We start from the raw sequence: 24,682 nt of genomic DNA, 5'->3' as shown, positions 1-24,682 counted from the left end.
TGTGTTTAAAGTTTCTGCAATAATGGTGAACTGTTGAAGTTGAGTTCTGTGAATAATTTTGTATCGAGTTGTTGACGGAAAACGTTGATACTGATGATTTGTCGTCCTCGATTTTGACTTATTTATATTGCAGGAATGATGAACCACTAATCCCTGTAAGCGTGACGGTTTCTTGAGTGAAAGAGTGGGAAAGAGGGAGATCGTGGTAAAGTCAGTTCCATGTCGTGTGGAGACTTGACTGATCGTGCACCCACTACTTTGCTAACTACTTCAACCGTTTACACGACTTACGCACATTTCTCATTGTGGATGAATCCACGTGTCGTAGACCGCCAGACCAAAACCCTAAGTGATATCCCCCCATTTGTGACGTGATTGATGTCTCACAAATCGTGGAGTCTGCGGGGAAGACGTGTTTTGATTAGTCAATTGTTGATTGATTAGACAATGAGTCTAAGTTTGGTGAATCAAGCATGGATGGTAAATGCTCGGCGATTCATGGGTTGAACATGTAGTTCTCTGAAAAGATGTCAGTATGATGGATTACCAACTAGTTGAGCGATTGAGCAAGTATTGCTCAATTCTGCGAATTACGAGAATTTAGTGAGCAACTGAGCAAGTATTGATCAATTCTGCAAATATTGATAATTTGATGGACAACTGAGCAAGTACTGCTCTACTCTGCAAATTACTGAATATTAAGAATTTAATGGGCAACTGAGCAAGTATTGGTCAATTCAAATTAATGATTTTGATAATCTGACGTGCAACTGAGCAAGTATTGCTCAATTCGACGAATTATCGATGAATTGCCGAATATTGATTATATTCGGGTAATCGAGCAAGTGTTGCTCGATTCAGCCAATTATTTACTGGTGAGTGACCCAGTAAAATATCAATTAAAATATTGATGTTGATTAGTGAATCAACGTAAATTTTATTAGTGTTCGAAGAGTGCTCAGAATGATGGTTTCACAGAGCGTTCATTCGAAAACCCTAATTTTTGGTCAATCCTCCATCAATTGGGGAATTGCTGAAAATTGATCATGAATGATAGGGACCGACCACATGGGATGAGGAACGTCCATGTGGGTGCCACGCGCCAGGATTCTCAGTTTGAGAGTTGGTGAGAAATCATGAATAAATGGTGGATTCACCATTTACTGAAAATATTGTTGGGTTCAACATTAGGTGTAAAACCTAGGTATGAGAGATGAGGACCGACCAAGAGGGTATACCGGCTCTAGGTGGTCACGTGACCGTTGTTGGTCGTTTGGAGGATTCTCCAGTTGGTTGGAGAGAGTTCGGGCCCAGTATGAGCAATTGAGCAAATTGTCAGAATTGCGAAAACGTGGGACCGGCTTCGTGCAAGCCCTAGGAACGACCTGGTCGGTCATGGAGGCATGCACGTGTTGCCATGATGTCCGTGTTCCATACTGAGAGTTTAGTATTTTCTGTGCGCATTTGAGCAATATCGTGAATTTTCAGAAGAGTTTCATCTTGGCTGAGAATTCTCGATTTTTTGGTGGAATGAGCATGTATGCTCAATTCATCAATATTTTAAAAATATTAAAATAAAAATTTTAATATTTAAAATTTCCGTGAGAGGCTAGCCGGCGTGTGACCATGTTGGCTTTTGGTTTTTCGTGATTCGAGCAATATTTGAGAAAATATGGAGAAATCACGAATTTTGCTCAAACCCAGGAGTTTCATGAGTTGAGGGAAAATAATAATTATGAAAAATTAGGGATTGCAAGGTGTGGGACCGACCATGGCTAGGGCATGGCCGTCCGGCCAAGTCGCCCGGTCCCGCACAACTTTTCCTATTTTATTATTATTTTTCATGAATCCTTGAAGTTATGGAGAGTCCTTGAAGATATGGAGAATCCATGAAGTTTTGACATAATAATTATAAAAAGTTAAGGATTGTGAGGTGTGGGACCGGCCACGGCTTGGGCATGGTCAGCCGGCTAGGTTGCCCAGTCCCGCACACTTTTCCTTCTTTTTTAATATTATTTGGAGAATCCACCAAGTTATGGAGAATTCACAAGTTTTGCACAAAATAAGGAATTTTGCTAAGATGGAGAACCCTCATGATTTTATGAAAATAAAATAAGGAAAATAACGGGAGGGGCGCGGACCGACCGTGGCTAGGGCACGGTCGGCCGACGGGCCAGTGGGCCCACCGTGAACTTCTCCATTATTTTATTATTATTTTAATGTTTTCTCCTGTTTTGCGAAGGATTCCCCATTGTTTCATATTTTTGGATGCTCGTTCGTGCATCTGGGTGCTCAGTCGTGCATCATTGTCGAGTACACTTGCACCGTTTTTATGGGGCCTACTCAGTGATGGTCTAGATGCCCAGTTGTTGAGTATTTATTACTAATTTATGAGATTCAGTGGAGAATAATTCATGAAACTGAGTAATAAAAATGAATAGTTGTTCATTATTAATTCATAGGATCAGATGTGGATTCGACTATGAATTCAGAATAATAAAACGAGCATTACCATCCTATGGGATCGTGGATTCGACCATAAAATCGGAGTAATTAAGATTTATCTATCACCATTTCATGAGACCAGTGGATTCGATCTAGAAATCGGATTAATGAGATAATACAGTTGTTTCATTGCTATTCTATGAGATTAAGCCGTGGATTCGTTCATAGATCAAAACAATTGTTTATTGTCATTCTATGGGATCATGTCGTGGATTCGACCATGGAATAGGAGCAATTGTTATTGCCATTCCATGGGATCAGGCCGTGGATTCGACCATGGAATAGGAGCAATGATAGATTATTTTGGGAATTCAGTAGTGAATGTCACGACAGAGGTAATATACTTCAGAAAAGATATTAGCCAATTAAAGCGTCACATCTATTCTGAGTGGTGCACATTCAGGGAGTCACGATGTTTTTTACGACCTGAAGGCGTTAGTGTTCTCAATCTATGGAGAACCGCCTGAATCTATGCACTCTCTCCACATAATCAGGGAACGGTGAAGTGTCACCGACGTCCTGAAGGCGTCCGCCGCCAAACTATTCTTCTATGTGGAGGTGGGTCACTTTCCTGCAGTCAGGGAACAGTGAGTATCACCGACGTCCTGAAGGCGTTCAGTCCTCAATCTACGGAGAACCTCCCAAATATGTTATTCTGCATAGAGAGCACGATGAAATGTCAGGGATCGAACGCTCAGCTAGTGGAGGCTTTTTCGAAAACATATTCATCATGGCTTCGTAAAATATGAATCGTTGCATGCCTGAAAGCCGCGTCAAAAATATGCCTCATGATTTTACGGTTTTTCCCTTTATTGAAAATCCACCATCTACAAGTGTAAGTGTACTGGATTGTGAGGTTTGCCATCTTTGTCTATTGCAAACAGATTTCCAAGCCTTGATGTTTGATCTAAAGGGAAGTCAAATAGGCTTATTTGTTAGAGGAAGATTAGTATCAAAAATCTTCATTTAGGTTGAAGCAACTCTTAGGCTGTAAGGGACTGCAACTAAAAGAATCAATTGCGTAGAGCATTACGAGGTTCAAGAAATGTAAGGAGCGCGATTGTAACTGAATCACTTCGAGGGTGGATTTGGTCTCAACTATATTCCAGTATGAAGATTGATAGTAGGTTGTATGGGATGTCGTAGGATCAACAAATTAACAAAGATATTTCTCAATAACTAACTAGTAATGTAGCGGTAGTAAGGATCGTTCCCACAGAGAGCTGTGTAATTGATAGGTTATTTGATCAGGTTATTTGATCAGCAAAATAAAGTAAATAACAAATGGGGGGATTGGTCTTAAGATAAATAAAAAGATAATAATAAGAAAGGGATGATAAAGGAATCCTTCGATGTTACCAAGTGATAATTGGATTAATATACTTATCTACCGTTCGTAAGAACCATTCATCACCAACCGTAAAATAGAAGCTAGCCCAGTGTTATCCCCAAAACTCCTTTTACCACGGATACGGAAGCTCTACAATATCAGATTATATTCAACTGAACCACCAAGTAGTAGCTCACTCAAGGTGTAATCCTATCGAAAGATTTAATCTTTCTGAATTAGGTTAATCCCAGTAGTTAAACTCTTAGCTCAATGTTCACTTGTTGGTGTTGTTTTTACACACGATTCCTCCACAGCAGAATCCCTCTGTAACGTCTCGCGATTTCTACTTGTGTAGAGAGTTATTCGACGATTACTTATCTCCTAACTTCTACTAGCAATAGATCAATCTATCATGCACTCCAAATCAATAGATCAATCTAGCATGCACTCCAAATCAATCTAAGAATCACTCCCTATATATGGTAAAAAAAAACGATGATGGTAAAAACTCTGAATAGATTTGTATTAATAATAAAGCTTCACACTTAGAATATTGAATTCATCCTTAATCAACAAAGGATTTAAATACTCATATTATAAAGAAGATGAATAATGGTGGTTTCCCCCTAAAGGGGTAAACCCTACCTAGTTTTAGATGTAGAATAAACCCTAGCTTGTGATATGAGATGTTATGATATCCTCTTTGGAAGGCCTAATATCTATTTATATAGGTTTACATTTCTTGGCCTTCAAGTATCCTAGTCGGTTCCGGAAACCGACCTAAAAATAGTTCGGGAATTTTGGCCCATCTTTTTAGAAAAGTGTCCAGGAACTTTAGTTTGCAAACCAGTATGCAAACTCTTTAATCCAGGAAATCATAGTTTGCAAACCGGTTTGCAAACTTTCTTGTCTTCGGTATTCGATGAAACATGTTTTGGCCGTAACTTCTTCGTACAAACTCATAATGACCTCATTTTTTTTGCATTCTTTTTGTAATTGAATTCTATTCAAGATGGGGATGAGAAATCATGAATTTGAATGAGTCAATATTTGTATTTGGCCTGTCTCTTGATTTTGAGCGCTTTGCTCCTTTCGTCGCACTTCTTCCACTTCTCTTCGACTTGGGCACTTGGATACTTGCGATACTTATCTTCCTAGATATTTTTAGAACTTTGTAGCTCCTTTTTGGATGATTCACCGAATAGACACAAATAAGAGAAAATAAGACTAATAATACGAATATATGCAAGAATAATAGCTTAAACAAGTATGGAATTGACATTAAAATCATATGAATTATGCACTTATCATAGGCTAGTATATGTAGTGGCTTAATACAGTAACGTTTTCAAATATGGACGAGGTCCCGAGGTTTTTCTGAAGTTGTGGTTTCCTCGTTAACAAAACTTCTGGTGTCTTATGTTTTTCCTTTTCTGCATTATATTGTTTATCTTTGTAATATGATTTATTATCTTTGTAATATGATTTATTATCTTTGTAATATGATTTATGCAATTATGATACTTGTTTCTTATGGAATTCGCATCTTGATATATAGTTATTACTTGGCAGAATTTCGATTGGATTATTTGGATACGACTAGATTGATCTTGGATATTGATTTTTGGGATCATCCAAGTACTCTTATTAACAATCAGGTTCACGAACTCCCAAGTCTATAAATACTGACTGAGAAGAGATATAGATATAAACTCCATATAGGTATAGTCAGGGATCATTAAGATGGTCTGCTTTAAATTGTATTGGGTGTTGTCCATGCAAGTTGACGAACGAAGAAGTTGGTGGTGTACTTGGTACCATCTCCTTTCAGTTGTAGCTCATCATTGGAAACAATTGTTTGTATACATTCCTCACAATGGTCATTGTCATGCGAGTGATTATACCTGAAGTGGCGAACAATGAGCTAAAGGTTTCATTGTAATTGTAATCTGAAATATCTCACTGAAAGACAATAAATTTTTTATTTTTATTAATTCACAATAATTTAATCATTTTTTAAGGATTCATATATCAATGAAAGACAATAAATTTTTTATTTGTAATTGTAATCTTAATTGTTTCATATTATCAGATCACTTCCGTTGCTGACAAATTCAATAAAGCGTGTGGTTGAGCCATCATTGAGAGCCCCTCATTATTGACTTTCCATGTAATATGACTTGAGGAAATCTTTCTAACATAGTAGGAATTTCGCAAATGGTTTACGTTGTAAATAGAAAAATGTCTGAACAGTGTTCTAATCTCGAAAAGAGAAAATACTTAAAATAAAATTCTGTTAGAGCACTGCTCGGTCGAACTCGCAAGCGTTGCTGTCTCAAGATTGTTGTCAAGTTTAGTTGCCAAAAACTATAAGTCTTGATTTCTAGTCTACTCATATCTAAGTCTCGGACTAGGATAGAAAGTGTAGTTGAGCTCTAGACTCCATGGCGATCATCATACAAAGACGACGAACTACTCAAGGAACTGGTGGAACTTCATCGACTAAAAGTGTTAGAGCATAGCTCGGTTGAACCCACCAAGCGTTGGTATGTCAAGTTTGGTTGTCATATTTTAGTGAATCAAAAATCATTTTAAGAGACGCTTGATTATGTACTAGAGTCAACTTCGTACACGTTAGCTTGAAAGTATTAGGATATGAGACATTACAAGTATTGCGAAGACTTGAAGAAGTGAAGAAGTAAGAATCTACAACGACAACATCATCCTTCCACTTGAGGTTAGTGATATTTGACTTGAACTGTTTCATTCCCTAACGTATCTTTAAAGTCGTGCATATTGAAAACGAAACGGCGAAGCATGAACACTCTAGATATACATAGTATTAAGGAATATATAATTTTCTTAGTAAGATCGAGTGTGAGTTTAACGGAAATGAACTGAGATTGGACGGAAATCAAATGGAAATTGAACGAATAATAGAAACTACTGCCACAACAGCCCAAACTTCATTAATACATTCTTAAAATCACCCATAGGGTTTCATTACAACTTAAATACTAAAATGATTGGATAATAAAACCCTAATGTTGACTAATCAAAAACAGGCGCGTGTCCCAACCCTGACCAACAACAATCCTCAAATGAGTAGTAGACACGTCACTGATTATTAAGGAAGAGAAACGATTATTCGGGGCAGCCACTAAGTAAGCTAGAGAAGTAAAAGGTATATGCCAACACCCTTCCCATCAGCAGATCCTTGTCCTCAAGGATTGAATTTAGGGAAATGGTGAGCAATGTGTTTGGCATCCTCCCAAGTGGCATCTGTGGGTGAAGTATTAGTCCACTGAATTACGCAAAATTGTCCTGTAAGCAAGAGCAGCTGCAGGAATGACAAGAAAATGGCCATCTGTATCCAAAGTAGGCAGTGTAGGAGAAGGAGTGTGAGTTGTACCAATTTGCTGCTTCAGTTGTGATACATGGAAGACATGATGAATTCTTGCCTCTGCTGGTAGTTGGAGTTTGTAAGCAGTTGGACCAACCTTCTGAATGATGTCAAAAGGCCCATAGTATTTTGCAGCCAGCTTTAAGTTTCTTCTAATAACCACAGATGCTTGCCTGTATGGTTGGAGTTTCAAATAAACCTTGTCCCCTACAGAGAATACCCTATCAGTCCTCTTTTGGTCAGAATAAAACTTCATTCTCTCTTGAGATTTATGGAGAGCATCCTTGAGTAAGTCCAACACTGCATCTCTTTGCTTCAAATAAGACTCAACCTCAGCAACAGAAGTTGTAGCAGTGGAAGAAAAAGCCAAATTGGTGGAAGATACCCATACAATGCTTGAAATGGAGACATCTTCAAGATGGTGTGGTAATTGGCGTTATACCACCATTCTGCAAGTGGAAGCCAAGAGTGCCATTTTTTGGGTTGGTGACCGCACATGCATCTCAAGTAACTCTCAAGACAAGAGTTTCTCTCAGTTTGACCATCAGTCTGTGGATGGTAAGCAGTATTGAGATGCAGTTGAGTTCCAAGGGCTTGAAAAAGGTCTTGCCAAAAGTTGCTTGTGAGATTTTGTCTCTGTCAGACATAATGGATGATGGCAGACCATATAGCTTGAAAATCTATGAAATGAATTCCCTTGTAACAGAAGAAGCAGTGTATGAGTGATGGAGTCCAATGAAGTGGCTATACTTTGTTAATCTGTCAACAACCACCAGAATGACTGATTTCCTTTCACTCATTGGTAAGCCCTCAATGAAATCCTTGATATGTGTTGCCAAACATGATCTGGAATGGGAAATGGCTGCAGTAAGCCAGCTGGAAATGTATTTTCCCCTTTATTCCTTTGACACACATCACAATATGAGACATATAATAGGATATCTTTCTTCATGCCAGGCCAAAAAAAAATAAGATTTAGCTCCCATATAAGTATCCTGCATACCAGAATGTCCACTAACAGTTGAGCCGTGGAGAGAGTGAAGAATGTTGGATTTTGTTGTAGAAGAGCTGTCAACATATAGCCTGGTTTTGTACCTCAATACTCCATTTGTATATGAATAGGAAGTGGTAGAGTGGGGAGTGATTGTGAGCTGAGAGATAAGCTTTTGGGCTTGACGATCATCAGTATAGCTAGCAATTAGTTCTTTTGCCCAAGAAGGTTATGATAGTGATATGGAGTTGCATGAAGCAGCCAAATGAGGTCTTCAATAAAGGGCATCAGCTACTTTGTTCTCAGAACCCTTTTTATACTTTACTTCATAATCAAAACCTAAAAGTTTCATAAGTCATTTCTGCTGCAAGGTTGTAGAAATATTTTGCTCTAGGAAGTAATGTATGCTCTGATGATCAGTATTAATAATGAAATGTTGACCTTGTAAGTAGTGCTTCCATTTAGTTACTGCTTGAACAATTGCTAAAAGCTCCTTCTCATAAGTGGATAAGGCAGCATCTCTGGGACCAAGTGGCTTGCTGTAAAAAGCTATAGCTCTACCCTCTTGCATAAGTACAACACCAATGACTAAGTCACAAGCATCGGTTTCAAGGATGAACTGCTTAGTAAAATCAGGCAGGGCTAAAACAGGAGTAGTTGTCATTGCCTTCTTGAGTTGAAGAAAAGTTGTGGTTGCTGCAGGAGACCAACTGAAAGCATCCTTCTTCAAAAGATCAGTAAGTGGTCTGCTAATGATGCCATAATTCTGCAAAAATTTTCTATAGTACCCTGTAAGGCCAAAAAATCCTCTCAAGGCTTTCAAGTTAGTAGGAATGGGCCAATCCACTATTGCAGATATCTTCTCAGGATCAGCCATAACCTTATTGCCTGTAATAATGTGTCCCAAATATTCAATACTAGATTGGCCAAAGGAGCATTTTGAGAAGTTTGTTGTCAGCTGATGTAGTCTTAGAAGCTCCAATGTTGTTTGTAAGTGTAACAAATGATCTTCCAGTGAGGACTATAAACTAGAATGTCATCAAAAAAGACAAGAATGAACTTCCTAAGATGTTCTTGAAAGATTTTGTTCATTAGAGCTTGAAAAGTAGTTGGTGCATTAGTAAGACCAAATGGCATTACCTTGAATTCAAAATGCCCATGATGAGTCCTGGAGGTTATTTTGTGGATGTCAGAAGGAGAGACCCTGATTTGATGGTAACCAGACTATAATTCAATCTTAGTAAAGAACTTAGAGCCATGCAATTCATCCAACATCTCATCAATAATTGGTATTGGAAATTTGTCCTTAATAGTGATGTTATTCAACTTCTTGTAATCAACACAAAATATCCAAGTGTTGTCCTTTTTCTTGACAAGTAAAATGGGAGAAGCAAATGAACTGTGACTTGGTTGTATGATGCCAGAATGGAGCATTTCAGTTACTAAATTCTCAACAATGGACTTTTGGATATAAGGGCATCTATAAGGTCTGAGATTCACTGGTTCAGAATTAGGCTTGAGGGGTATTTGGTGATCCAAATTCCTCTGAGGTGGAAGGGTTGTTTTGTCAGTGAAAACATCAGAGAACTCAGTGAGTAAGTTGGCAATTGGTGGTGGGGTGCTGAGGGGAATAGTGGGGCCAGTAATTGAGAATAATTAGCCCACAATTCCATGACTATGTTTCTGAAAAATTTCTTGAGTGCAGAACCACTCATCATACTTAGTGAAGTCTTATGCTGAATACCAGTTAAGGTGATTTTATTACCTTTGTGTTTGAAAGAAATGCAGAGTTTTGATAAGTTGAATAGAACATCTCCCAAATTCCTCAACCAATCTGCACCCAAAACAATGTCACACCCACCTAGAGGAAGGAGTCTCAAATCACCACAAAACTTGTGGCCCTGCATAATCCAATCCAACTGAGAGCAAACACCAGAACTCACAGTTTTATCACAATTTGATACTCTAACTAATAAATTACCAGTTTGAGTAATAGAACACTGTAAGCTTGCAGCTAAAGAAGAATCTATAAAACTGTCTGTGTTACCAGTATCAATTAATATGGAGATGGCTTTCTTCTTAATAAAACCAGGAATTCTGATGGTGTCCCCTGAGAGATTACCAGTCAAGGCATGTAAGGGGATTTCCATATCACTCTCAAGTGGAGGGTCCTCATCAGTTTCATGTGTAGTTTCTCCTCCAGTGTCATACATTTCTTCATCTTCCTCCCCTATAAGGACACAAAAATACTGTTGTTTACAAACATGGCCTCTCTTATGAGCTTCATCACAGTTGAAGCATAACCCTTGAGCTTTCCTAGCTTGTACCTGTTCTGGAGTAAGTCTCTTGAAAGGTAAATTTTGGATGGGTTTAGTTGGAGGGTTGGAAGTGGTACCAGTGGGTGGAATAAAAGGAGATTTCTGTGAAGTAGTGGCAGGAGAATATGATTTGGTGGAAGAATTGGAAGGGGAGAAAAATTTGGGTGTAGGTTTGCTGGATTTATGTTGCATGATAATGGTTCTTTCTTGCATTCTTGTAAGTGAAAAGGCATGTAGTTGGGTTTTTGGATCAAACATAAGAACTGAGTTTCTGAGCTCCTCCTTTAAACCTCCAATAAAGCTAACAATGAAATAAGACTCGGGAAAGTCATGGTGAACACCCAGTAATAAGGCCTTGTTATATTCAAATTCTTCAAAATAAGCATCAACAATAGTAAGTTGTGATAATTTATTGGATAATCCATTATCCTGCGCAGGATTCTCAAATCTGGCACAAACATTATCACAGAAATATTTCCAAGGAATATCAGCTTTGTTAAGACAAAAGTTATCATACCATTTAGTTGACTTTCCGTCTAGATGTATAGCTGCCATCCTGGTTTTGTGTAGCTCATGGGTGTTGTGCATCTGGAAGTAATACTCACATTTTCGGATCCAGCTCTTTGGATTATCACCATCAAATCTAGGAAAATCGAGCTTAGGCATTCGATGAAATTGATTAGAATCTCGACCCCCAGTGTGAAATCCACCAGTATTTGAACCTGAAGCATCGTTCTGATGTTTGTTGAGATCTCGATTAGAAAAAAAAAATCCAGCTGAGATTGAAAAAAATTTCAATTTTTTTCTTCATCGACTGTAGATCCTCTTTAGTGGATATAGTACTGAGTTGCATAGCTAGATTGTTCACCTTAGAATGTAAGGTATCGATCTCATGTTGTTGTCTGTTGTTCGTTTCTTGGAGCTCCTTGCAAGTTTGAGCCACCATGATTCTAGGACGGAACGGCTCTGATGCCAGTTGTATTGTTCTTAGTAAGATCGAGTGTGAGTTTAACGGAACGAACTGAGATTGGACGGAAATCGAACGGAAATTGAACGGATAATAAAAACTACTGCCGCAGCAAGCCAAACTTCATTAATACATTCTTAAAATCACCCATAGGGTTTCATTACAACTTAAATACTAAAATGATTGGATAATAAAACCCTAATGTTGACTAATCAAACAAGCGCGTGTCCCAACCCTTGCCGATAATAATCCTCAAATGAGTAGTAGACACGTCACTGATTATTAAAGCAGACAAACGATTATTCGGGGCAGCCACTAAGTAAGCTAGAGAAGTAAAATTTATATGACATAATACAATATTAAGTTTATTGCTTGACCATTAAACTTTGTAGATAAGACATCTACATAATTGTTTAAATGCTATCGTGATTATGTATGGTATGAAGTGAGGATTTCATCTTAGGAAACAATGTTTTACATGTGTTTTAAGGAAGTAAGTTCATAAACTTGTTTATGAATAGAAAAGGAAATCGTCAGGCGTTATTGGGATTGTTATTCATTGCATATCTTGTGAACATCCAATATGTGTGATTTAGTATAACCGCTCACGACTTGTTTGTGTTCTTGGTAAAACTATTCACAAAGGCCTGACTTATGTATTGGTATGACTTTTATTAGTGAAACCGATCTTAAGTAATCACCTGAGATGGTATGATCAAGTTAGTGATTTGTTGAACCGAATCTGGGTAAAGGGGAGCCGATCCTATGAAGAGGTGCAACACATCACAAAGGGGAATCGATCCATGTATGAGGTGCAGCAAGTTCGTAGCAGAAAGGGGAATCGATCTTATGGACATGTACAACACGTTTTTAGGAAAAGGGGAACTGATCCTATGGACATGTGCAACACATATAAGTTAGATACCATATATATGTGGGGAACCGATCCTAGTACCTAGTCAGCCGAATTTTGGAAAGCTAGTGTGACTATGCACAGTACTCACATGGAGGTAGAACCGAAACTTGTTTTGGTAGAACTGTTAAGCCCGTGATTTGTGATTGAGTGTTCTTGATCAATCACATAGTTCTTGAAAGTCAGATGAACCAATTCTAAACTTGTTTGGAAGTGTGGCAAATCGGTTTCAAGGTTGTAAGTATGAAAGAGGACTTACAAAGTAAGGATGTCGACATACTTTGAACACGTACAATAATGTTTATCTTTTATTGTTCAAAGTTATTCCTTAATAGCTACAGGAAGAAAATCCCAGGATCGAAATATAAATAAGTTAAGAATCTTTTAATTAAGGTTGTTAATTTTATTTTAGGAAAATGAGAATTAGTAATGTGCATTTACTAGTTTAAATTTTCCAAAGATATTTTCGGTCATTATTTTGGACAAAGCATTTCCAGGAATTATGGAAACCGAATTTGGAATATATTGAATATCTTTGAGAATATTTTCGGTTTTGGAAATTCCTTGGTGTCCAAACTTACTTGTCTATAAATACTTGAAGTTTGCATTTCTAGCAAACTAATCCTTCGTGACAACAAACTTCCTCGGTTGTGTTGTTACTGGTGTAGCCTCCTATTCGGAGAGGAGAGTAACCTAATTAGGAGAAATCTCTTACGACCGCTCAGTTTAAATTCTTCTTTGGGATTGAGAAGCTATACGAGTACCGTTGGTGGGAAACTAGATAATTGTGGTTTATCTTGTGTTTTCGATTAATTTGATTGACTAACGGTGGTTGAACTCTGATTGCACCTAGTTTGTTTATGCTTGAGAATCTTCTCTTCTGATATAAGATCCACTCAAACTAGATTGAAGTTTCGACAATGATCTTTAGACTTTAGTTAGTGCTAAAGACGATCTTGTGATAATCCATTGTTAACAGACTCCGTTATGTGCGTGATTGATCACAAGAGATTCAAGTTGTTGTGTGCAGGTGTTTATTGAAGATCTAAGAAGATTTGAAGACAAAGAAGATATTGAAGATTTCTGATTTGGGGTTCATAATCTTTGGTGTACACAATACTTGTTTCGGTATAAGAGGATCCAACTATAATCGGTTTATGCTTCTGGTAGATTGGATTGATTAGTTGTGTAGATCGGCATGCATCAATATAATTCTTTGTGATTAAAAGTATTGATTGCAAAATCTTAACAATTATCCTTGGTGATTAAACATAAGATAGATATAAGAACCTGACGAAGGAGTTTATATTAAGATAAACAGAAGAGCCTTTGTCCGACTCACATCACTTGGTTGAATAGAGTTGATACCAAACAGATTTGTTGTTCCTTTACTGTTTGGAATACGAACCACAGGAATTGTTCCAAGTACGTGACTTATTCAAAAGTTGGAGGCGTTGGAATACAGACGGAACTAGGTGAACTATAGGTTTAGTTGCTTGGTCTCAATTATACGAAGTTGGTTTAATTTTGTGTAGCGGCTTAATCCTGAGAGTATTCAATTCTGGACAAGGTCCCGTGGTTTTTCTGCAATTGCGGTTTCCTCGTTAACAAAATCTTGTTGTGTCATTTACTTTATATTTCCGCGTTATAATTTTTTTATTATAATTGAAGTAAATTGCACAAACGTTAATTCCTATTTACTTGATAAGCAATCCTATTGTTTTTGGTTAAGTCCGAACCTTTTTATCAAGTAAACATACTTCGTTGTTGTATTGTTTCGATCTCGTATCCATAGACGATCACACTAAGTGTGAACCGATTAGTTGCATTGTCTCGACTCAGTCCATAGACAATCACTTTCGGAGAAAGCACTTATAGGTAGGAAATTTTTATCTTGAGGTATATTTGGGTACCCTCGCCTTTTCAAAAAGGTATGTGGAGACTTGAACTTATCTATCACTCAGAATTCTATCTACTCTATCTCCTATCTTGAGACAAAAGTTGTATTGTTATATAGACTATGACTATACACATTTGCTATTTCGAGCCGAGTTTATCTCGTCTATCTATTTCTCGAAATATGTGTTGGTAAGCTTTCGCTTTGGCCAAGTTCATCTTTACTAGTGACAAAAGTCATATTAGTTTCAATTACTTGAAAATCGCTTTGACGAAAAATAGCTTGTGAACAACAACTATATAACGTCCTCTAAGAATGTTCCAATGATTGAAATGAGAGTTTAGAATATAACCTTGAAAGGATATAAACATTGTGTGATAACTCATACATGTGTAAGTCCTTATTCTTTGAACCAAAGTATGCGTATTTTGCTGCTCAGGAAAACCGGAACTGAAGTCCGCATACCAGTACACGTACTGTCGGAGGTTCACATCCGATGAATTTCTGCTGGAGTTTGTGAACTGAAAACAAACTTATTTCGGGTACTTAAGTCCGCGTACCAGTATGCGTACTTAAGTGGGTTAGTTTCTAAAAATGATTATTCGTGAACTTAAACTTATATAAACTAAGGAATGCATACTTGCAAACCGTGGATATAAAGTTCATGAATTTATTTGAGTGAATCAAATCGTTTTTGCTTCGATTGTGTCTTATATACTTTTATGAGATCTAAGCAATTGAACAACTCTCTAACTAGTTCTCTTGAGTCATTTGAACTAGTTATGGTTAAGATGAATATGGTCGATACGAAAGTGCTCATATGGCTAACCATTTAGTTAACTACTGTTGAACCAACTAAGTGTACATGTTTGGGTACGGTTAAACAAACCTAAATAAACGTGCATTTCATTTGTGCGTAACAAGCTAAGTTCGATCTAACGGTTTAAAGATATTAGCTTGAATCTAATCAGGTTTTCATCTAAGGGTGAATATTGAATGTTTGTTACCAAGGTAACTTAGATTGCAAACCTTGATTTGAAAGACTATATAAAGGAGAACTCTAGCAACTGGGAAACCTAATCCCCGCACCTTCTGTGTGATACTAGTTGTATTAGCTAGAGTCGATTGTTCTTTAACCTTAGGTTTCTATCGAGACCCTGTAGGTTAACGACTTGAAGACTTCATTGGGATTGTGAAGCCAGACCCAACAATTTTTTTTGTAGTTGCATGATCTGTTTTTGCTGTTTCTATCGTGTATGAGTACAATCGTAAGATTGGCTTGAGATTGATTTCTCTGATAGGCAAGATATAAAAGAAGTCACAAACATCTTAGTCTCATCGTTTGTGATTCCGCAATATCTTCTTTCGCTAGTCGATTAAGATTATTGTGAGGTGATTGATAATTCTAGGTTGTTCTTCGGGAATATAAGTCTGGGTTATCAATTGGTTCCTGTTCACCTTGATTTATCAAAAGACGGAACAAAAACTCGTAGGTTTTTCTGTGGGATACAGATTTATCTATTACCGTAGACTTTTCTGTGTGATACAGATTTGTTTATTAAAGTCTTCGACTTTGGGTCGTAGCAACTCTTAGTTGTGGGTGAGATCAGCTAAGGGAATCAAGTGCGTAGTATCCTGCTGGGATCAGAGACGTAAGGAGCGCAATTGTACCTTGGATCAGTGTGACATTGATTGGGGTTAAACTACAGTCCAGACCGAAGTTAGTTTGTAGTAGGATAGTGTCTGTAGCGGCTTAATACAGTGTGTGTTCAATCTGGACTAGGTCCCGGGGTTTTTCTGTATTTTCGGTTTCCTCGTTAACAAAACTTCTGGTGTCTGTGTTATTTCTTTTATGCATTATATTTGGTTATATAATTGAAATATCACAGGTTGTGCGTTGAATCGAAAAATTTGGAAATCCAACCTTTGGTTGTTGATTGAAATTGATTGATCCTTGAACATTGGTCTTTGGTACCATTCAAGTGATTTCTCTTGTATTCAATTAGACTCGCAGATTTCTATTTGCTTGAGTAAGTATTGAACCGAGAAAGTGAGATATAACTCTTTGATATACTTTTATTAAGATTGATTCTGACTATCTAGTTGATTCTCTTAAAAGTATATTGGAGTTTGTTCATACAGATTGCTAAGCGAAATATTGGTTGTGGTTGTTAGACCCCCGCTTTTTCAATTGGTATCAGAGCAGGCAAACACGTTTAAAGACCTTATAAGTCTGTGTTTGTAGCGATCGGACTATATGAACAGTAATCTCTCTGATAATGCAACACCAGATCAGAGTTCCCCTGAGATGTTTTAAAATCCTGAGACATCTAAAAAATCTTCTGTTTCTGCCTCTGTGTCTGAATCTGACTTCAATTAGGGAAAGTGTCTTTATGAACAGTTGTATGATATTTCAGATGAGAGTGATTCAGAATAAGGACAAACTATTGATGAGGAAGTCTCTCAATATATCAAGCTGTTTGAGCATGATTTGAAACAAAAGAAGTCAACAGCTTGCTTGAGAAAATATTTGGCACCTCTCTGTCAAGAAAACAGAAAGATGAAGAAACTCTTTAAAGGTTATGATTGTGGATATAAACTTTTACGATCTACCATTAAAGATCAAGAAGAAGACTTATGCTCAAAAAGGTCTGAGTGTGACAAACTCCTTCAAAATCTCTTTGTGTTAAAAGAAAGACTTGTGGAATCTGAAGCAAGATATGGCTCTCAACAAAGATGTTTTAATGACAGAGAACTCAGTCTCCTTGCCAGAGAAAAATCGTTGGAGACTGATCTTGTTACTGCTCTTAATAAGGTAAAATCATTGGAAGAAAATCTGAAAAGATTTAATTCTATCTCTACAAAATTATCTTCTATGCTTGGAGCATGTAAAGAACATCGTGATACACGTGGTATGGGCTATAAGGGAATAGACGCTCTAAGTACTAGTAAGATTAATTTTGTTCATGCTAAGTAAAACTTTTCATGTGAAAAAACTTCTCAAGCAGCCGACAGTCTTAGGAACAAGGATTGTAATCCTTCAAAATTAACTCGCATGAGAACAGTCAAGAACAAATCCTTTAACTGCTATTATTGCGGAACTAAAGGACATCTTGAACGAAGATGTCGTCTTCGACTGAGGAATGAGAAACTTCACAACATTTATGCATGGATGTCTAAAGAAGTAATTAAACCTGTCTCTCATATTGTTGGAGTAAAAGGCAGTGTCTGTAATTAAGAGAAATGATGTGATGAGTCATTTCTAGATTATAATTTTGAGACAAAAAATGCCTACAATTGTAGAAGGAAGAATGTCAGGTGGATAACCGACTCTTTAAATTACTCTGAGAAGAGAAAAGACATAGGATAAAGAAAGAAAATCCAAATTTCTTATCTCTTTCTAAAGAAGACAGTGAACCCAAGGTGTCTGCTCCAGATTTCATTCATATCAATAATCGAGTCTCGGAGCTCAAGATCAGCATAAATAGACTCAAGCGGAGTATCAAAAAGGCAAGGAAAGAAGCAAGTTCAGGTATTCCTTGTTCCCCTATGATTAAATCTCTTTCTACTAATCCTAATAATTTTTCTGAATATCTTCAAGAAGGAAAGAGAGAAGAATTCCATACTCTTGATGAGCAAAAAGCTCATCAAAATACAACATGACTACTCAATGTAGCATCCTTCTTGTAAATATGGAAGGATGCTTATAATTCTCAAGAAACTTGTATGTCTTGAGAAAGTAGTTGTTGTTATATTTCATTTTGTTTAAGAAACGATGATCATTAAACTGTTGAGCCTTGCTCCAGTACTTTACATGTTGTAATGTTTTTTTTTGATCGTTCACTCTTAAGAATAATTTCTTGTTGATTGCCTTGATTTTCAACAATTCTCTTATGTTCCCTTGCACTAAGAAAGTCATCCTTTGTTTAGAATGATTCTTGAGTTTTTCAAGACCTCTTCTAAATTTAGCTCCATTATTCTTTTGGTCTCGTACCAAGGTTGTAACCATAAGTTCACGTACACCTGGCCCACACGGAACGTATACGAGTATCCCTAGGGTTTCCTAAGAAACACTCATATATATGTATCATACTCAGTTTTGGTACATACATGTTCCGTAGCGTCTAAAGGTTCACCTGTTTTCTGTGTGCACAATGGATGGATGCAACAAGGAAGACAATGTTGAGAAGAGCAAGCCTATCGAGTTTCACGAGAACCCTGTTTTCATAACCTGCTATAATGTTGTTGATCATGAAAATAAACTACCAGTTCAGATGTCATCACAACTGGTCGGAAATCTTCTTCGAGATTTTGAGGTCGTACGTGAACAACTTGGAATTGCAACAAGGAATCTTGATTTTCTGAAAAACGAACTGAAGAAAGCAACTGATGAAATTGTCCATGTTTAATCTTTGGTTGCTGGCTATGTTTAATGTGTTTTCCGAATCATGTTCTCTAAGAGTTGTTTTGATTTTGTCTAGGAAATCTTCTGATGAGAATTTTATTTCTTGTGTTTTCATCTTCATTGTTTTTAGGTTTATTTGGTAAATTCTAAAATTGTTTGGAAGATGATTTTTGCAGTATTAATCTTTATGGTTTTATATATTGCAATGTGTTATGGGATATGTGTGTTTGCGTCCGTGAACTGTGATTGTCCCGTACTTTGTCAAAAGTTAAGTCTTTCACATGTCGATATGCAAGTATTAATAAAATAATGAATGAACTTTTGACATTACAAAAGTTTTTAAGCCTATTGTATGTCATTATGCAAATATTGATGGAAGATAGGATGAACTTTTGTTTAAGAGGATTATGTCTATTGTATGTCATTGTGCAAATAGTGATGGAAAATAGAATGAATCCTTGTCTATTCCGCAGTATTGATCTTCTCTGATCCATATTTTTATGTATATATTGTGTGGATCCATAAGTTCTCTTATGTTGAGCATTTCTGATTAAATTAATCATGGGTTTTCTTGTGGTTAATTTAATTGAGTATTTTGGATTCAAATTCATAATCGTGTGTGATTTGTTATGTCCAAAGAAATCCTTCTTTTCTTGTGAAAGTAAGGTCGCTCTTGTTGTTCTTTCGGGAATGACATTTTATGGGGGAGAGTTCTTAATTGAACTTGTGCCTAATTGCCAAATCTTTGTGGGGAGTGCGGTTGTGGAATATTATAGGGGTTATCCTGTATCTTTATAAACTCCTTGATGAATGCTTTTAGCTTCGGCTATATGATGGCATCTAAAAAGTTGATTTGTGCTTTCTTTTGGTCATGAAATGTCTCTATGGAAATTTCATTAGGATCCCACTAGTTTTCGTACCTTTGCCAATTTTATTGACAAAAAGGGGGAGAATTAATGTGTAGTTCGCACTATAAATACATATGGTTTTCGGAACATTATGTAAGGGGGAGTGGTTTCCATGTGAGATGGAGTATTGACTAAGGGGGAGTGATACATATCACCATAATATTGTTGTCGAAGTTGTAATGCAATTGAACTTTGATACTATATAATAATACTATGACACTGTGTAACAATGATTGAGAACTCTTGTTTTCTCATTGTTATAGCTACGTATTTTCAACAACGATAATGCTAAACTTACAACCTTTTGAATCATTGGAGTACTTGGAAGTGACGAAGATTTCGAGTAATGTTGAAGAACCAAGGAGATCATGCATGTGGAAGAGAAGCTACAAAAGTTTATTTATTTATTTTTTATTCCATATGTATTGATAGTTTTGTCACTAAAATTGACAAAGGGGGATATTGTTAGAGCACTGCTCGGTCGAACTCGCAAGCGTTGCTATCTCAAGCTTGTTGTCAAGTTTAGTTGCCAAAACTATAAGTCTTGATTTCTTGTATACTCATAGCTAAGTCTCGGACTAGGATAAAAAGTGTAGTTGAGATCTAGACTCCATGGCGATCATCATACAAAGACAAAGAACTACTCAAGGTGTGACTACTAACTTTCCCATAGTCTGCGTAATGTATACAGCTCAGAGAATCGGATGCTAAGTAGTATCGATGCCTCTGTTGAACTGATAATGCTAAGTAATAAAAGATGTTCAAGATCACAATAGTAACTAAGAACACAAATATAATGTAAAAGCTATTAAGTTATCATAAGACACAAGAGATTACGTGGTTCGACTTTTGTCTACGTCCACGGGGTAATGAGTGATTGTTTTGTATTAAGTTATGGTGGTCACAAAGATCTTAAATGTTTCCCAAAGTAATAAAGAGAACTCAAGCTTAAGTAAATACTTAAGTTCTAAACATTAAAGAGGTATAAGCTTAAGACTAGATCTTTTCTCCTAGATATTGAATGCCCTTAGTTTGTTGGTGAGGCTTGGTATTTATAGCCCCCTCTGCTCCAGGTATATCTTTGTTGTCTTTGAATCCATCGTTTCCTGATGTACCTTCCGTACAAATGGTACCTTTGTTCGTTGCGTGCTTTCTCCAGTCGAACTATGCCACCTCAGGTGACCCACGTTCCTTCGGGAACTTCCCAACCTCAGTACAGATTGTACCTTCGTTCACCACTAACCTTTTTCAGTCAGATTCCGCCATGTCACTGCTCTCCACATGCTTTGGTTATGCATGTAGATAAGAGATTTGTGTATTTAATGCTGATTAGATGCGTCATTTAACTCTGTCCCTTCGCCAGTTGCCTCTCTCTAGACTAGGCTTTACTTTATCCATCTTGGTCTTCGAGGTATCCCTTCTTGGGATAAGATAAAGTAGATCTGGAAGGTATCCTCTGCCCCTTAGGTTTCTCCGTATAGCGAGGGCTACACAGTTATTCTGTATGCGACCACTAAGATCGTGACACGTGCTCCGCAGAATATTGGTATTCACAGTTTGCCCCTTTTCTTTCATATTCTACCATTTGGTAGGATTGGAAGAAAAACTCCTGCAACGCCGCCATTTTTGCATGTACCAATTGGGTGGCCCCCACATGTCCTTTCATGCAATAACTTCCCCTTGATTTCGGGACGTCCAAATTTTTGGATTCTTCAGCCGCCTATAAGAAGAGAATAAAGGGGAGGATTTTTCATTAACTCCTTTTTTCTCCCTCGAATTGTCGCTTTCTGTCTCTTTCACAAAGATTATTCTTACGCTGTTGATTGTTGATCTTCCTTTCGGTTCGCCTAGGCTCCTGTTCAACACTTGATCATCATATTCAAGTAAGTGATACCCTACTTCTTCTTTGTCTGTCTGGACTTTCGTCTTGGATTCTCCTTGCTTCAGTTTTGATTAATTGTCGATGATCGCCATTTGATGTTCTTGAATGTCTGCATGCGTTATTTGAAGCTTTTGTTATGTTTTCCATATTGCATGAGAATTTGGGTTTGCTTCCATTTCGTATTTTGGTGTTGATTTTGCCATGATTGTTCTCCGCCTGCAATCTTTCTCATGGTGATGAATAACCTTTGATTTCGTATTATGGTGGGTTTAAATCGCTTCCCCTGGTTGGTTTAGTTAAACCCATGCCTGAAGTAAGATTGTTTTTGCCCCCAATTCGCTTTTGAGTTGACTGTGATTTTCAGTCCGCCATTGTTAATAGGATGTTCATCCTGTTGGTGTTAGGAATTATGAGACTTCCGAAGAAGCCTACGCGTGTAGATGGTGGATTTTCGACAAAGGCTAAAATCGTAAAACCATAATTGTACATGCTCCTGATCCAGCAATCAGATGAGTAATGAGGCTCATGTCTCTCATTGAAGCATGAAAGCTCATGCCACAAGAATCTCTGACTGAGTATATTGTCTCTCAGAGCATACGTGAATATGCAGTCTCTCAACTGAGGCAACGGCATATCTCATGAATACTGAGCAATTTCAGTAATTACTTTTATATAGAATCGAATGATTGGACGGCTCCTAGACAGCTTGCCTGCTAGTATAGAGCAATAACGTTTTCAGGATGTAACAATGTTTTCCCTGACTATATAAAAGACATGTGTATAGAATCATTATGATTGGACGGCTCCTAGACATCTTGCTTGCTAGTATAGAGCGATAACGTCTTCAGGATGCAACAACGTGTTTTCCCTGACTATACTATACATAATAAATATGACGCTTCAACTAGCTCATATCACCCAATTCTCTAATAATTAATGCTCCTAAACAGCATGCCTGCTAGTATAGAGCCATCAATTAATTATTTCTAATCCTTAAATTCATTAACTGAATATTCGAAAACATTCTACGTTCTTCATAATATTTCATTACTTCAATTCGTGGTTCTTCCCAGCAGAATTCCATGGGTTAGTGATAAATATTCAACGTACGGGCATATGAGCCACTATCGAGTAAGCCCCGACCAAAATGGTGCAAGTGTACTCGGCAATAATGCACTAACGAGCACCTGAATGCACGAACTAGCATTCCAAAACACGAAGGAACGATGAACCTATGCAAAATAGGAAGAAAATAATAAATAATAAAATATTAATCATGGCGCTGGGGGACTAGGCCAGCGGCCGGCCGGTCGTGTCGTGGCCAGTCCCACGCCCAATTTTATATTTTATTATTTTTCTTGATCTAATGAAAATTCCCTCATTTGAACAAAATTCCTTCGTTTCAAAGAAACTCCTCAGTTTTATGGTGTTTCCTTCACATCAAGGAAATAATAATTAATTAGGAAAGGTGTGCGGCACCAAGCCTACTAGCCGAACGGTCATGCCCTACTTGTGGTCGGTCCCACACCTTGCATTCCTTATTATTTTATTATTATTTCCTTGATCCCATGAAATTTCTTGATTTCATGATATTTCCTTCACATTAGGGAAAAAGGATAAAATTAGGGAAACTCGTGGGACCGGGCCCTAGCCGGCCGACCATGCCCAAGCCGGTCCTACACGCCCTTATTTTATTATTATTAATATATTTGTTTCCCACATCTCATAGAAACTCCTTGATTTCAACAAAACTCTTTGGTTTCAACAAACTCCTTGATTTCATGATATTTTCCTAAAATCATGAAAATAATATAAAATTAGGAAAAGTGCCATGGGACCAGGCTCTTTGGACGGCCGGTCATGCCTTGGACATAGACTGTCCCACACTTCATGATTCCTTCATTTTATTATTATTATTTCCTTCATCTTATGAAGTTTCCTCAGTTTCAGCAAAATCCTTGATTTCTTCATATTTTCTCAAAATGTTGCTCAAACGCACATCAGAAAATATCAAAATTCTCAGGACTGAGACATGGACACTCTGGCGACGTGTGCATGTTACCTTGACCGACCAAGGTTGGCTCTTTGACTTGCAAGGATCCGGTCCCATGCATTTTCACAATTTGACCTAATTTGCACAATCGCACGTATTAGGTCCAGAATCCTTCCAAACAACTTGGAATTTCATGGAATGATCGTCAGTCGATCCCGTGACCAAACAGAGCCGGTTTTATGACCTCTTGGTTGGTCCCTCATCTCTTCATAATTAATTAGGTTTTATCACCTAAGGCTCAGACGAGCATTATTTTAATAAATGATTAGACCAGCATTTAATTATCCTTTCACCAACTGGTCTTCAAGAGACTTTCGTATTTGCTCACTCGAGCATTTGGGCGCTACATGGTCGACCCATCATCCCATGTATCCGGTCCCTCCTTCTCCATGGTTGATTTTCAGTAAATCATCAATTGATCAGCAATTGATCAAAATTAGGGTTTCAAATCCAAAGCTCTGCAAAACATAACTCTGAGCATATTCAAACACTAATAATTTTACGTTGATCCCGTGGTCAACATTCTAATACTCGGTTCCAGTATTTTAAATTAATATTTTATTTGGTCTTGTTACCAATAAATCATCAAACGAGCAACATTCGTTCAAATGAGCAATATTTGCTCAGACTAAGGAATATTGGTTCAACTATCAATATTCAACAATTCATCAAGTGAACAATATTTGTTCACCTTAACTATAAACATTTATTCGACAATTATACTTCTGTCTCAACAGACACGTTCAATTCATGAGTCTCAGAACATTTGCAAATCACGTTCGACTCAGCAATACAAGGACTCATCGTCCCATGAAGTCAGCAACTGACTAACTAAATACACGTCTGCCTTGAAGACTCCACAATCGCGAGACATCAATCGTGTTACATGGGGGGATATTAACTAGGGTTTTGGTCTGGCGGTCTACGACACGTGTGTTCATACACACAATGAGAATGTGAGCAAGTCGTGCAATCAGTTGAAGGAGTTAGCAAAGTAGTGGGTAGAAAATAAACCAAGTCTCCGCACGATGAGCAACTGGTTTTAACACGATTTCCACTTCCCCACTCTTTGACTCCAGCAACTGTCACACTTCATGGGATCAAGGTGTT

General features: G+C 37.5%; 1 protein-coding gene across 1 annotated transcript; it reads right to left on the bottom strand.

Moving 5' to 3' along the window:
• Positions 1–9,453: 9,453 nt before the first annotated feature.
• On the bottom strand, positions 9,454–11,493 carry LOC113295647. Its single transcript, XM_026543978.1, has 3 exons — positions 11,416–11,493; positions 9,895–11,282; positions 9,454–9,850 (listed from the first exon to the last, which is right to left on the bottom strand). Exons 1-3 carry the CDS (start codon positions 11,491–11,493, stop codon positions 9,454–9,456), a joined length of 1,863 nt encoding a protein of 620 aa, XP_026399763.1.
• Between the last annotated feature and the right edge of the window lie 13,189 nt (positions 11,494–24,682).

This window comes from Papaver somniferum, chromosome 7, assembly GCF_003573695.1.
Source record: "Papaver somniferum cultivar HN1 chromosome 7, ASM357369v1, whole genome shotgun sequence".
NCBI lineage: Eukaryota > Viridiplantae > Streptophyta > Magnoliopsida > Ranunculales > Papaveraceae > Papaver > Papaver somniferum.
The sequence above is the reverse complement of the archived record's forward strand: the minus strand, read 5'-3'. Positions and strand labels throughout refer to the sequence as shown.

Bases quoted from the DNA above. Each gene is read 5' to 3' on its own strand.
- LOC113295647 (XM_026543978.1), bottom strand. From the start codon at position 11,493: ATGGTGGCTCAAACTTGCAAGGAGCTCCAAGAAACGAACAACAGACAA. The intron at 11,283-11,415 runs GTGAACAATCTA...AACAAACATCAG, and splicing joins TCGATACCTTACATTCTAAG to AACGATGCTTCAGGTTCAAA. The intron at 9,851-9,894 runs GTGGGCTAATTA...TATTCCCCTCAG, and splicing joins AGAAACATAGTCATGGAATT to CACCCCACCACCAATTGCCA.